General features: G+C 48.1%; 2 protein-coding genes across 9 annotated transcripts in view; one reads left to right on the forward strand and one right to left on the reverse strand.

Annotated features, from left to right (window-relative positions):
- The window catches only part of TP53I11 (tumor protein p53 inducible protein 11), a 26,224-nt gene extending 21,701 nt beyond the window's left edge, over positions 1–4,523 (forward strand). The window contains exon 7 of the mRNA XM_040600325.1: positions 650–4,523. Coding sequence (XP_040456259.1) covers positions 650–783 — 134 coding nt within the window. The 3' untranslated portion in view covers positions 784–4,523. The remainder of the gene's footprint in view (positions 1–649) is intronic.
- The window catches only part of TSPAN18 (tetraspanin 18), a 124,679-nt gene continuing 115,726 nt past the window's right edge, over positions 4,514–13,466 (reverse strand). For all 8 annotated transcript variants that reach the window (XM_040600320.1, XM_040600322.1, XM_040600317.1 and 5 more), the window contains 4 exons: positions 13,161–13,259; positions 11,701–11,880; positions 9,105–9,188; positions 4,514–8,077 (listed from right to left, as the gene is read on the reverse strand). In XM_040600320.1, the coding sequence (XP_040456254.1) occupies positions 8,030–8,077; positions 9,105–9,188; positions 11,701–11,880; positions 13,161–13,259 (411 nt within the window). In that variant the 3' untranslated portion in view covers positions 4,514–8,029. The remainder of the gene's footprint in view (positions 8,078–9,104; positions 9,189–11,700; positions 11,881–13,160; positions 13,260–13,466) is intronic.

Below are 13,466 nucleotides of genomic sequence, written 5' to 3' on the forward strand. Positions count from 1 at the left end.
TGCTGGGGCAAACAAGAAAAGACTGTAGCAACTTGTACGAAAGGGGGATGCTCAGTCTTACCCAAAACGGAAAGTAACAGTTTGGCTTTTTTCTAGGGAGTTTATCTATGTTTAATGATGAAGGCGTTCTCATATGTGTACACTGGTAGCTCACTAACTGTGTTATAAGATAGCTGGTTTAGGTATGGGCAGCCAAAAAAGAGATGCTCAGAAAAGTAGCAGCGTGTATGGACTACGCACATTTTGTAGATGCTCCTAAAACTGAAAAATGCTTATTAGCCCTGAAGTGGTCAAGCCACAAAGCAAACTCGGGGACCTGCAGCTTCCACAATTAACACCCGAGTGCACAGAAACTCACATCTGCTCAAGTGACCGTTTCAGGCTGTGGCTGCCTCAGTGTGAGGCTGCCTTGAAAACAAGGTTTCTGTGAGAACTCTGGAGAACATGCACCCCTGGCTGACTTAGGCACTGTGAAATGAAGCTACTGAAGCCTCTGCTATGGGTTCGCTGTGCCTGTGAGGCTGCGCTGAAAGCTTCTGGTCTTGCGAAGAGGCTGCGTTAGAGGGCAGTAGGAAACAGCTTTCTGCTGTTTGTCTCCGTTTGTTTTTTCATCACCAACCTCTGCCTTGTCTCCCTCCTTTTCCTCCAGTTACCACTGTCTCCCTGGTTGAGAGTAGCCGGATAGCCACAGGTGCCATGCTCCTCCTGGTCAGCCGAGCCCTCTTCATCCTCATCAGCATTTATTATTATTACCAAGTTGGACGCCGCCCCAAGAAAGTCTAATTCCTGGACTTTTTGTCATGGGAAGGGTGGGAGGGGGGGTTTGTGTCGGTAAACTTGCATTATAATTATAACTTTTTTTTTTGTTAGTCCCTTTTGTTTCTAAAGTGGTTTCCTTCTTTTCCACTTACCGGCATGAATCAGTGTGTAACCCAGTGCTGATGGCATTGCCAGGTGAAATGGGGCAGGGAGCGGTGTCAGGTGGGACCCCCAGTCCCTCTGTGGGAGGTGAGGAGCAGCAAGAGGATGGCTCAGGGAGGTGCGTGAGCCTGGCAGGCTCAGGGAAAAGAGCTGGTTTCCCAGGGGAAACTGGCCTATAGGATCACGGACTCTGAACCCACTGGAACAAAGCACAAAATAAGACCAGCACATTGAAACCAAATCCCTGAGGAGACAGGGCGGTAAGACAACCAACGAAGGACTCTGCTATTCCCCGTGGTAAGCTTGCACCTGCCTGGTGGGGTATGCCCCTGCATACAGCCCATTCCCCTTTTAGTAAGTACTGACTGCCCAGGTAGCAGGGAGCTGGACAGGGCTAGGTCGAGTTCAGTGCTTTGCAGCCAGCTCTTCTTTCCTCACTGCCAGAGGTGCCACCCTGTTTGTCTTTTTTGCACTGGTGCTGTGCAAAGCTTGGCAGGAGATAGAGCAAAAGAAGAGGGAGACCCTTTTCTTGTTCCCTTTGCAGGGACAGCACTGGGAACAGCAGAGCAGCTTGAGCTACAGTCTGAGAGAAGTGAATGAAGCTATCGGAGATAGCCCATTGAGCACAAAGACATCCTCTTGCCTGAGATGTTTTGTGGAGTTTTTTACGTTGGGGTCCTGTCCCCTTCACCCCAGAACACTTCCTGCAGCTGCAGCTTCACTGATAGTAGTAGCAGTGGTGGGCATGAGGTAGCATCTGATGCTTTAGTTAAGCAGGGGCTGGAGTGCTGTTGTGGTTAGGACTATTAAGAGCAGAGTGAGCATCAGTACAGCTGCTTGGGTCAGTAAGCAGCCTCTAGAGATGAGCCCACAGCTGTGGGAGGTGGTGTTCCAGCTCTGCTAATGTGCAGGCATCACATCTCTTCTGACCTTGAGAAGAGAGGACCAAAGTCTGTAGTATTAAGATACCTAACTGGGATGAAGAACAGCAAGGAGCAGCGTGCGCGAAGGCATCTATGCCTTCGCTAGTTCACTCAACAACAGACTAAATGTGCTTTAGTACTCACTGGCCAGTTTCTCCAACACCTCCTGGGCTTAACAGCATTGGCTGCCCTACTTCCTAGTGCTTTCCTTGCAGGTTATCCATGTCCACAGCTGGAGGTGGCATTTTTTGTTCTCTATGGGACTAAAGCCAGAAGGTCTGTGTACAGGATATGGAATTCTTACTCATGCACTCCTGTTGACTGGATCAAAGCGTGGCCTGGAATAGAGCTGACGTTCCAAAATCCCAGTAGAAAGATGCCTGTGCAAACAAAAGTGCTTGTGTGAACAACAGCCCTTGAGCTACTGGTGAGACTGGGATCTACGACTATTGCTGTTTAATATCTTAGTAGAGTTAGAAGAAGGTAGCAGGTAGTTACTGTATGTTGTGTTAGTGCTTTTGGCATTTAGAAGCAGCTGTATAAACTTGGGACACTGTGTGCATTGTACCTACTGGCCATGCAAAATGTCTGTCAGGTAAGAATATTGGAAATAGTTGAACCAGGAAACATCACAACTATATACATATTAATTTTTTTTTTTCCTAAAAAGTAAATCAAATGGAGAGGCAACATCCCAGAAGCAGGCTAAATTCTGGAGCCTCCCAACAGCACATGCCTGCCAAGCTACTTTCAACACTTCCAAAATATGATAGTGAGCAACTAAAACTTGTATTTAAGAGGAGCCTTCCTGTTCAGGTGGAAGAATTGGGCTCTAAGAGGGAAACCTTTTCCCTGTGAAGCAGGGAATGATCAAGTTCAGCCTGGAGAGTATCGCAAACAAGACCGACCGTGGTCTTATTACCACAAATAAGCTGTGTGTGGGAGCTGGAGCATGGCATGCTGTGGCTGTTGCTCTCACCCTGCACACCACCTGCACAGGCAGCTGCAATGGCTTCAGTCCAGTACTTTGGCTGTAGTTGTGGGTATAGGTACGTGAAGCTTGATTCTTTGTGTTTTGGGGGGTCACATGAATGTATACACTAACTTGTTGGTTTTGGGGGGTGGGAAATAATGTTTCTAGGAAAGACAAGTAAAACTGACCACAGCAAAAGCAATCTTGCAGAAGAAGGAAGTGGAAGGTCATCTTAATACTGTCTTCCCATCTGTGTTGGCCACAGGTCCTAGGAACTTAGTTATGACTCTGGGTCTGTAGGTGGCCACTGATTAGCGTACCTAGTGTACCTTGACATGTCATCCAGCAGGTGAGAGAAATGAGTTACTGCACTATGTAAGAGCAGTTCTCCAAAGACTTCTTGATGGCTAAATCAGGTGAGGGGGTGGGGGGGAAGCAGTTGCAGCTTTCCAAAGGAGCTTTAAATGAGGTGAGGTCAGATTCAGCTGGTCCCCTGCTTGGTAGCTGCCTCTGCAAAACTTGAAGCAGTGAGCCACTTCTAGTTTTGCCAGTCAATGTCTCCTGCTCCAGTGTAGAGCGAAGCCTGGGAGAGTGACCAGTGGTAAGAGATTTCATGCTACTTGGTATCTAGTCCTGAAAGGGAAGAGATTAAGAAGTTTTATTTTCATGCTTCTTGCTATAAATGGATTGTGTAGAAAGTGTGGAAGTGGACTGGGGCTCTACACCTCTTCTACAACTAAGTGAGAAGGGGCAAATGGATGCCTTTGCTTGGCAATGGCTACAAAAAGGTGATGGTTCCTGGCATGGTCTCTTCTCATTAGCAAGGTGCTGCAGGAGAAACATGGCCAAGCCCCTGTGAGGAAGTGAATTTGAATAGCAGGTGAGGTCGAGGAGGGAGTTTCTCAGGGTGGCTTGAAGATGGAGCCTGGGCAGAGCATCTGCACTGCTGCCAGAAACCAGCTGTGCCTGGTTGTCTTCACTCTGTTGTGAATGGGGGAAAGGAAGGAGGATGCTGGAACATTTGTACAGAACTGCATCCCTAAGGACAGAAGTGCTGGCATCACAGGTGCAAGTGGCAGTTGGGCATATAATGTGGGATCAAAAGCCTGAAGCATCACTTCAGGATCTGCTACTGAGCTGCTGAGAAAAAACCTCCATCTTTATGGGCCTCAGTTTCCTTATCTGTTAAATTGTGAGAAAGGTCTTGGACCAACACCATCTCCTCCCAAGGGAGACTGCAATGAATTACCTGCATTTGTATAATGTTGTGCAGGGTTAGGACTTGTGTTCCCCAGAGGTTGTGCTCTGAGCAGGCACAGGCCAGGACTAAGGCTGACCCCCTTGCTCTGCCAGAGGTAGACCCAAACCCTTGCATTCATAGAGCCCTCGTGTTTGAGGATGAAGAAATCTTGTCATTCACTTAACTCCCTACATCGCCTTATTTATGCCTAACCACTATTTGGCAAACTGGAGCTGGATACTAAGGAGAGGCTCTGTCTGTCCTAAGCTGGCTTCTCCTTTCTGGTCAAGGGTTTTTACTTGGGGGTAGGGGGTGGGGGGTGAGGAAGAGAATGGGACACTTCAGTTTATACCTCATTTTAGCTGCTGTACCCAAGTTCATTTGTTCTCCTCTGGTAGGAAAGTGACTGTACTTAACACCAAGCAAATAGTGAAAATTAAAGCCGTTTCACTTCACTGTCACAATATCTTTCTTTTATTTTTTAATTTTTTAAGAAAAGCACACAAAAACCGTGCAGAGAGTGCTTCAGGCTTGTGTTCTGGTTTATATTACCAAAAAAAAAAATCCTTTCAATATAAAAAAGCATTACAGTAGGGAATACAGGATAAATTAGCTCCACTATCTAATAAAAAGAACATTTACAGTTTGTTTTTTTTAAAATAGATTTCAAACGTTATTTCACACGTAGCCCTTTTCCCAGGCGTTTGTGACAGTCACTTGAGCATTAAATAACAGCCAGGAGGCAGGGGCACCAAGAGGGGCTGTGGGCTCACAGGCACAAGCTGCTTTTTACTTCTTCCACCCAAGGTCCTTGGGCCACGGTCACTGTACTACAGCGAAGGAGGCAGCAGCACGGCAGCTTCCTCCAGTCCCCAGCCTGCTGGAGCTCTCCAGCAAGCAGCAAATCTAGCTTGAGCCCCTTACCCCAAAATACTCACCAGAACTGTTAAAAACAAATATAAAAATACAGTTGCTTCTCCTGCCTACTGTTCTGAAAACTACTGTACAACAGAGGGGGCAGCCACAAAACCAAAGGACAAAACCAACAAATTTACATGCTTTGCCATACAGCAGGAGTCTGCTTTCTGGTCTTGCTTGTTCGTTAAATTCCCCAGGGGGAAATGCCTTCTGCCTCTTACCACCTTCCACAGGTCTTCTCAGACTTGCACGTATCTTTACAGCTATCTCCAATTCTTGTTTAAAATGTGCTGCCTGGCCTTTGCTGGGGTTTCAAGCTGTGTTCCCAGTGGCACACTAGCCAGCTGCAGAGAGGATTTGAAGTCTTCACCCAGAAAAGAGCAATGGGGGATCGGAGCAGGTAAGAAAGGCCAGAATAACAGAAGAATGAGAGCGCTTTTTTAAGGTACAGGGACTACCATTTGGGAGAGAGGGAAAGTGAGAAAGCTAAACCCAGACAAAGCAATGAGTACAGAATTAGGAAAGGCAAAGAGAAACAAGCAGAGGTCCTGCTTCAAGTGTGTATATTTATCACTTTGCACTTCGGTGCTTTTGGTCCAGTTCCCCCAGCTCTGATGTTTTTTTCCCCCGTGCCACTGGTAGCAGAAAAAGGCTTTAAGGCTTTTTGGTTTTTTTCTTCCTTCAGCCACCCACCATGCAGGTACCCAAATATCCAAATCAGGTTATTCACCTTCCAGGCTCTGACCTGAGACAGCCAGGTCTTTACATAATAAACTGAGGGTAAAGGAAAAAATTGGAGACTGAGGGAGGCAGTTTGCTTCCCTTGCTCACATCCAGCCAAATTACTGTCTTTGCTGATGGTTTATTCATCCCCTGAGAATTGCTCTCCCAGAACAGTCACTGACACCAGCTCCTGAGGCAGAAGCAGAACAGATAAGCTCGCCTTCTGCTCAGCCCATTCCCTGCAAGACTAGCAGATGCAACAGATTTTTCCTATCTTAAGCACAGCACCTGCTGTTGGGTACAAATACTGCTGGGTTTTGGCTAGTGTAACTGTTTTCCTTCATTAAACAACAGACCAGGATTTAATGCTAAAATGCCTCATTAAAAGAAGATCCAGAGGGAAACAGTTCAGAAAAGCTTTCCACAAGGTTTAATGCAACATCTGAAGGCCGCTCAGTAGCCCTGGCCGCCTATTACAATGCTGGAATATGCTGACTGCGGCACCGGGTGGGCTACAGCTCTACCTGCCCAGGCCCTCTCCTGCTGATGTGCAAATTGTTCTCAAATAAAACTTGGAAAAGCTCTAATGCCTCCTTCCTGTTCCTTAGCATCCTCATTCCCCAATCTGGATATTTAACCAGGATCTTTTTCTGTCATGGACAAGGCTTTCTGCTGCTTTCCTTCCTTCCCTGTAGCCTGTGCAGTGCCACTGGGAAAGCCCAAGTGTGGTGGTGTCGGGGAACACCCAGGCAACATACCTGTTGCTGCAAAGTCAGGGCACGATTCCAGAGGGGCTGGTTTCAGTCTATATAAAAGTGCTCCACAATCTGAACCTATAAAATCTGTAAAAAGACCTAAGCTAAACAAGAAACCACAGCCCCTTCTGTCCTCCCCCAAGTAAAATGAGTTTGGGGTCAGGGAGTAACCACATGAACAACTAAGGCAACAGGAGTTGATGCTTCCAGAGGAGAGTGACCTGTCTGGGTCAATAACCACAGTCCCTGGGGCAGCAGCTGGGGTGGTTTGGCTGTCCGCTGGATGCTCTTAGAGCCTGCCTGGGGCCTCAGCAGTTCCACCTTAACCTCTGACCAAGGTCCAGCCCCAGGCATCTTTCTCAAGTTCACTTCCAAATGATTTAGTAGATGACACGTCAGTTAAATGTCAAACTATCTCAGGGGAGGAAACACTCTCAACTAACAGGCAGACTAAAACAATTCTGATTTGATGCTTTCATCATGAGCCCATGGGAGAATCCTGCAGGAAATCCTCTGAACAGAAGTAACGCCACAAGACTCTTTCAGGCAAACAGCGTGGGAGTGGCTGACAAACCTCAGCCTCCTCCATCCAGCACCGTGCCTGGACCTCCCCTTAGAGCTGGAAAGCATGTAAGAACCACTGCAAATATTTATGCTAACAGAGCACCACAATCCACTTTTTGCAAGTATGAAGGGAAAGGCAAAGGCTGACAAGATTTAAACAATATTTCCTCGCCTTCTCAGGAAGGCAGCAGTTTCAGTGATTCTTGGCCAGAGCCATAATTTTTCCCAGGAGATGGAAAGACAGTAGGGAACCGTTTGGTTTCTTTCTTTTTCACAACAACGAACAGTAAATCTTAGTAAAAACAGAAAGGTAGGCACCAAATTCTCGACCATCAGCCAGCCTTAGCTGAATCCCATTGCTATATGAGACTATGCTGCCCCTGCCTGGAGCTCCAGAGGAAAGCCAGCCTCACTGCAGTGCTTGACTTCTCTGGCAAGCTTCAGGTGACGAGGGCAGAGCTTCCGCTGCAGCATGTGTGTTTTCATTTCGTGGCTGGGAATTCAAGCCAGAACCATGCAAACGATGACTACCTACTTCTTAGGTAAGCCACCACTGTTTGTTGCAAACCCACCTGGACAGTCCAGACTTTGGCTCATCCAGCCCCTGCACGTCTGTTCTTCAGTCCTTTGCTGTCTAAAGCATGACAAAGTCGTGAACGGTAGCCATGGCCTTGCAGGAGAGACAGCTGTGCCCGTCCTCCCGCTCCCGCCCGGCCGGCTCCATCAGTCTCTAGTGCAATCAGCTGCGCTGGGCTCCTGCTCCACGGCTGCTGCAGGTGGCTCTGGGCAAGGGTCCGGTGTACAGTGTAGTGCACATCACCTCAAAGTTCCAGCCCCTGAAGTACAATCCTTTTGGTCATTCATATATTACAACCTCTTTTTTTTTCTTTTTTTTTTTCCCTACCCCATTTTGTTAAAAAAAATAAAGTTTTTTGGGTGTTTTCAGGTTTTGTTTCTTCTGATTTTCCTTCTTCCGAGCATGTGGGGAACGTGGTGGTTCGTGGGCCACCTCTTACTGGATCCCTCGAAAGAGACACATAGCAAAGATCATGGCGAACAGCTGGGAAGGGGGGGGGGGGGGGGGAAGAAGAGGGCAAAAACAAAACAGAGAACCACAAGAGTCAGCTGCATCTTCCAGAAGACTGGCAAAGCCCTCCCTGGCCCTGGGATCACTCCTGTCAGTCCCTCCTGCCCCGCAGGCAGTGAGGCAGTGAAGGGGAACCCTTTTCACCACCCGCGGAAGGCAGTGGAAAAACTTTTTTATTTTTCCTGAATGCGATCCCCCCTTCCCCTGCCCTGCCCCCGCTCCCTGCCTCCCCCTGCCCCGTTTGTAGCTACAGCAGCAGCCTGGCTTCATTCCCAAACTGCCTTTGGTGTGAGCAGGGGGGCACACTCCACCATCCCTGCTCTGCACTTCACTGCCACAGCCTGGAACAGGCACAGCATGGCATGTGTGGGGGCTGCTGGAGTTCTCTGCCCAGATCCCTCTCCTTTGCACAAGACAGGACTGGGGAAAGCACACAGCCTTTCCCCGGCAATACTGCAGGGACATCGCTTCTGGGCTAGTATTATATCTGGTAGAAGCCTGTTCCTCAGAAACATTGCCAAAGGGTCAGGTACCAATGAAGGATAATGAAGATGCTCTGGAACCAATACACTTTCAGGCTCTAAACAGAAGTTTTTAAAGCAAAAGCTGGGTTTGAACACATTAACCAAGTGATAGATTAGCCAGCTTACTGGGGTGCTCTGCAAGGAAGGCAGTGACTGTGTGGGGCCCTGGGGCAGGCGGTGGGTCCCCGAAGACCCTGTGGCCAGTGTGGCAGGGCACCAGCCCTGCAGCGAGCCTAATGCGAGGCAGCACTGCAAGCGCGTGGCACTGCAGGTACGCAGCACCAGTTATTTCCCTGCCTTTCGTCAAGCACCTGCCTCTTTCCAGGCTATCAAAACCACATTTTAATTAATCTGCTTGGACTTCGCAGAAGCAGCTTCCCCTGGCAAGGGGGAGCACCTGCCTGTCTGCCTCCCTGCTGGACATCTACCTGGACATCTACTGACACTGCTCTTCTAAGTCACACAACACTAAGTACCTCAATAGCCAACACTCCAATGGCAAGGGCTCCTGCAAGGTACACATAGGTCTCAAAGGAGTTCAGGATCACAGTGTAGCAGCCCTAGAAAGGACAAAGCATGGTGAGACACACCTGAGCAGCACATTGTCTTGTTCTCCCAGCATAGCCCTCATTAGTACAAGAGGCGCTCTCAGATCCAGGCACGGTAAGCACGGCTCCCTCTCACCCTCTCACTCAGCCCCACAGCACAGCAGGCAGAGACCCACCGGACAGTGCTGGGGAGGGGAAGGCTTTGCTGCAGTCACGTTCACAAGCCCTCAGTGACCACAAGGAACTGTGACTTCTTGCAGAGCAGAGAGGACCAGCACAGGAGAAGCACTCCTTCTGTAAAGGGCATGCTAAGCCCAGAGGAAAGGACCCTCAGGGCAGGTGACAGGCAGTCCAGGATGGCTAGGTAAAAGGATGATTTATTTAAAGCCAAGGCAGGAGATTCTTGAATCCTGTCATAGCCAGCAGCTCTTTCACACCCCAAGACCTTTTCTCTGTGCCTTCCCCCAAAGGAGCATGGATGAACACCTGTTGACCTTCTGGCTGTAGTAGAATCAATTTCATTAATAACCCAGGGCCATGCACTACAGCAATCCTTCCACTTATGCAGCATAGTTTAACCATCATCTTTAATGTCATTTATTATTGCTCATACAATTAACAGCAGGTAAATCTTCTGCAAAGATTTCAGGATGTTTCTAGAAATCACCAGTTTATCCTGGCCTCAGCTTTCCCAGCCTAAAATTCCAATCCACCAGCAGATTTTGGCAAATAGGAAAAGTAGATCTGAGTTTGTCCAATGTAAAAAGTAGCTCTCCTCCCCACTCAGAATATTTTTCACACATACACATTTAATGTCATCCTGCTGGGATGATTCAATCACCTGATTTTTTCCTTCTGCCCATAAAGGAAATGTCTGAACTTCAAAGACAGCACGACAGTTACATACTGTTGCCCATGACATTCCCTGCTCGCTGCCAGTGAGACACAACCAGGGTAGAGCAAGGAACAGCACGGAGAGGATCCACTCATGCGGCAGACCCAGGGAGCGCAGACCGTCCGGGCAGTAACCGAGCTGTTCTAACCACGCTTTTGTCAACATGAGACCGCCCAGCAGCAGCTCTGTTTGGGCCATGATTCAGCCCAGTTTTCAGGGAGAAGCATCCTACCCAGCAATGAAATGTTTGGGTGCTTGCCAGAAGTCCAACCTTAACCCAGCTTCCAGCATGCCCCGCTCAGCTGGCTACAAACGGGGGTGAACACAAGTGTGGCCAGCACTATCCTACCAGCATGGTGTCCCAAGAGCCTGACTTTGCTCCAGGAATGCCTGAATTCAGCCATCAGTTGCTTGAAAGCATCTCTCCCATTTTACAGAATTGCCTCCCTGTGTGCTCGGTGACACTCGCTGTGCACACAGCTTCTCCCACAGACACTGCGGTGACAAGGACTCATAGGAAGCCTCCTCTTTCCATAGGAGTGGTAGGCCTCAGCATCACCACTTAGGGAAAGCTAAATCCGTTATCTGCTTTAATGCTCTTTCCGAAACTGCATTTCCCTTCCCCTCCCTGCTCTTTGTCATCTCTCGCTCTCTCTATTCCCTGTCTACTCACAGCAATCAGACCTGGCAGCTGCAGTACGGTGCTGTCTGCTGTGATCTCCCACCCAGAGTGCCTTTGCCAGCCATTTCCAGCTGCCAGGCAAGGAGCAGCTCACACGCTGCTTCCAAACTCCTTTACTCTCACAATCTGCTACTGCGTGCTGAAAAGAGGACCGCTGCCTAGCCTGGAGAAAAGAGGAGGCTTGTTATACGCAGTCTTTACAGAGCTCAGCTGGCTTGCTAATAGTGAGGTGAACAGTCAGGAACTTTGCAAGAAAGTTTCTTAAAACTTCAAGCCTTGGTGACATTGTAAGGAAACATCACTGTAGTATCAGTGTCAATAATGTCTTATGCTGAACTGTCTTGTTCCAGTCTAGTATTAGGAAAAAATTGTCAAATAGAGGGGCCTGGCAAAAGAAATGCCCTTTTTCTACTGTAAAGAGTAAAAGAGGAGAGAAATGCAGCTTTCCAACATTCCTCTTCCTTGGAAAACAGACATGGTTTTCTGTGGCTGTTTAACCCTTGATCCCTTGGTTGCTTATGTTGTTGGTGAGGAGTCTTTGTGGGCTAGACTGGAGCCACTGCAACAGCCAGTGGGAGCCAACCTCTTCCCACCCTTGCTGACCTGTGCTGGCTTTCTAATTAACTTCTCAGAGATAGTACTAACCTTCAGAAACACAGTAAAATTTCCTTTGACGTAAATTTCCACCCCACCTCTCAATCCCTTGGGAACATCTTCATATTTCTGCTGATACAGCACAACATGGACTTAGCAGTGCACACAATGAAAGGGGATTTTCAAACTCAGACATATGCCATAACTTCAAAAGCTGTCAACAGAAGCGTAATTAGGATGTGAGCTACAGTCAGAATGGCACAACCTGCCGGCTTCACCAGCTACCCACGACCACCACAGCCATCTCTCCGCTCACTGTGGAACTCCTTTTCCTAGTGTTCAGCTTCTCTTACCTGTCGATTCTGAAACCTCTCAATGCCTGTGAGGCAGGCTTCCTTGTTGACAAACATCCCTTCCCGGCTCTGGAGTTCTCGCTGGCAACAAGCCTCTGGTGTCGCCTTTTCCAAAGAGGAGTATGGAAAATGAGGGACAGATTCAAAATCTTCTGGTCCATTCACTCCACAGCAGGCAAACTACAGAGGGGCACAGAGAAGAAAGGAAGAGAGAGTTGACACTTTGCCCTGAAAAGCATATATGAGAAATTTACCAAAGACCTATTCTTGTAGAGATCAAAGTTTTAGTCAAAGCAGAGACAAAACAACTGTTGTTTCCAAAGAAATGGGTTGTGCTTGTACCCTGGATCTTCTGTTTCATCAAAGCTGCTTTATAATGTCCCCCTGTTCCCACGTCATACTGTAGACTCTAAGGTACCATTGGGAATAATGCCATGAACCACATTGGACTTTGGAGCACATCCAGAATGACTTGCTTGAGATCACCCAGCAAGTCTGTAAAGGGGGTCAGCAGCACAATCCAGGCTCCTGCCCGCCTGTTCACCCCACAGCTAATGGCTGGGATTGTGGCTGCTCTAAGGCACTGCTACACGATTCAAGTAAGGTCCCTTTTTAGGATTCAAGTCAGGTCCTTTTTAAGGATTCAAGTCATACTCTGTCTCCTTTCAGTCAGCAAAAGGAAACGTCTTTATTAAAGTCCTGAATCAGCACAAAGGGCAGCAATCATCTTTTTCTTTTAAGATTAAAATTGACTTTTCATCTGCAGAGCCTGACATCCTACTCTTCAATCCTAAAGCGATACACCGTGGGCTGTACCGAGCACTAAGTTCACATGTGTACACACAAACACACAGAGAATTTGTAGTAGATAATAACAACTCCAATTCAAATGACAGTCAATCTGTAACCTGCCTGATTAGGACTGCAATAAGAAAGTCAATGTTGACAGCTAATATTTCTATACTGAAAATATACCATTAGGCACACTCCTGCCTAATCTGCCACCTACCAACTCATTTCACAAGAGCTAATAAATGTCATTAGTTAGCACCAGTCTTTGGCTGCTGTTGGCTGGGAATAGTTCTGAAGCAGTCTGCAAGGTGAAAGGTCCAAGATAAATGCAGCAATGTCCAGCTGCAGACAGCTCCACGGCTCCGTGCTCGCTGTTCAAAAGCTGGGGGTACTCAGTTAGGTCAAATGCCTCAGGCTCTGGCAAACCACAAAGGCTGACTCAGTCACTGGGAGCATCTCATGGGACCGACGGCAGCTTGCTTTGAGAAAGACCAGCTGCCAGCCAAATTCTCATCTACCTCCCACCACCACCACAAACCCCAGTGCTGCGCTTGACGTGCCAGGATGGCTGAAGCTGGCTGGCCCTGGGCAAGCTGAGGGTCCTGGCTGAGCACCGTGTTGACGGCCACTGGCCATGGGCAGCGCGGGAGTGGCACAGCCTGACTTACTGTGATCATAACAGAGTTCCAGGTAGAAGAGAAGACATCCGTGTCATTGTTCCTCAGGTAATGCTTCTTCAGCTCCTTGGTGAAAAACTCTCTGGTCAGCTGAAACACACAAAGTGGAAATGTAAAGGCTACTGCCAACACCTTTCTCAAGCACTTCCCAAATCTCCCTTCTGTGAATGCTAAGGGTTGTTATGCTAAGGGTTGCTTGGTTGTTTTGGTTTTGTTCTTTTTTTCTTTTCTTTTGCAAACCTTAGAGGACAAACTTGGGAAAAGCCACTGGCTGAATTGTAATTACATCCAGGGTGA

Source organism: Falco naumanni, chromosome 7, assembly GCF_017639655.2.
Source record: "Falco naumanni isolate bFalNau1 chromosome 7, bFalNau1.pat, whole genome shotgun sequence".
NCBI classification, from domain to species: domain Eukaryota; kingdom Metazoa; phylum Chordata; class Aves; order Falconiformes; family Falconidae; genus Falco; species Falco naumanni.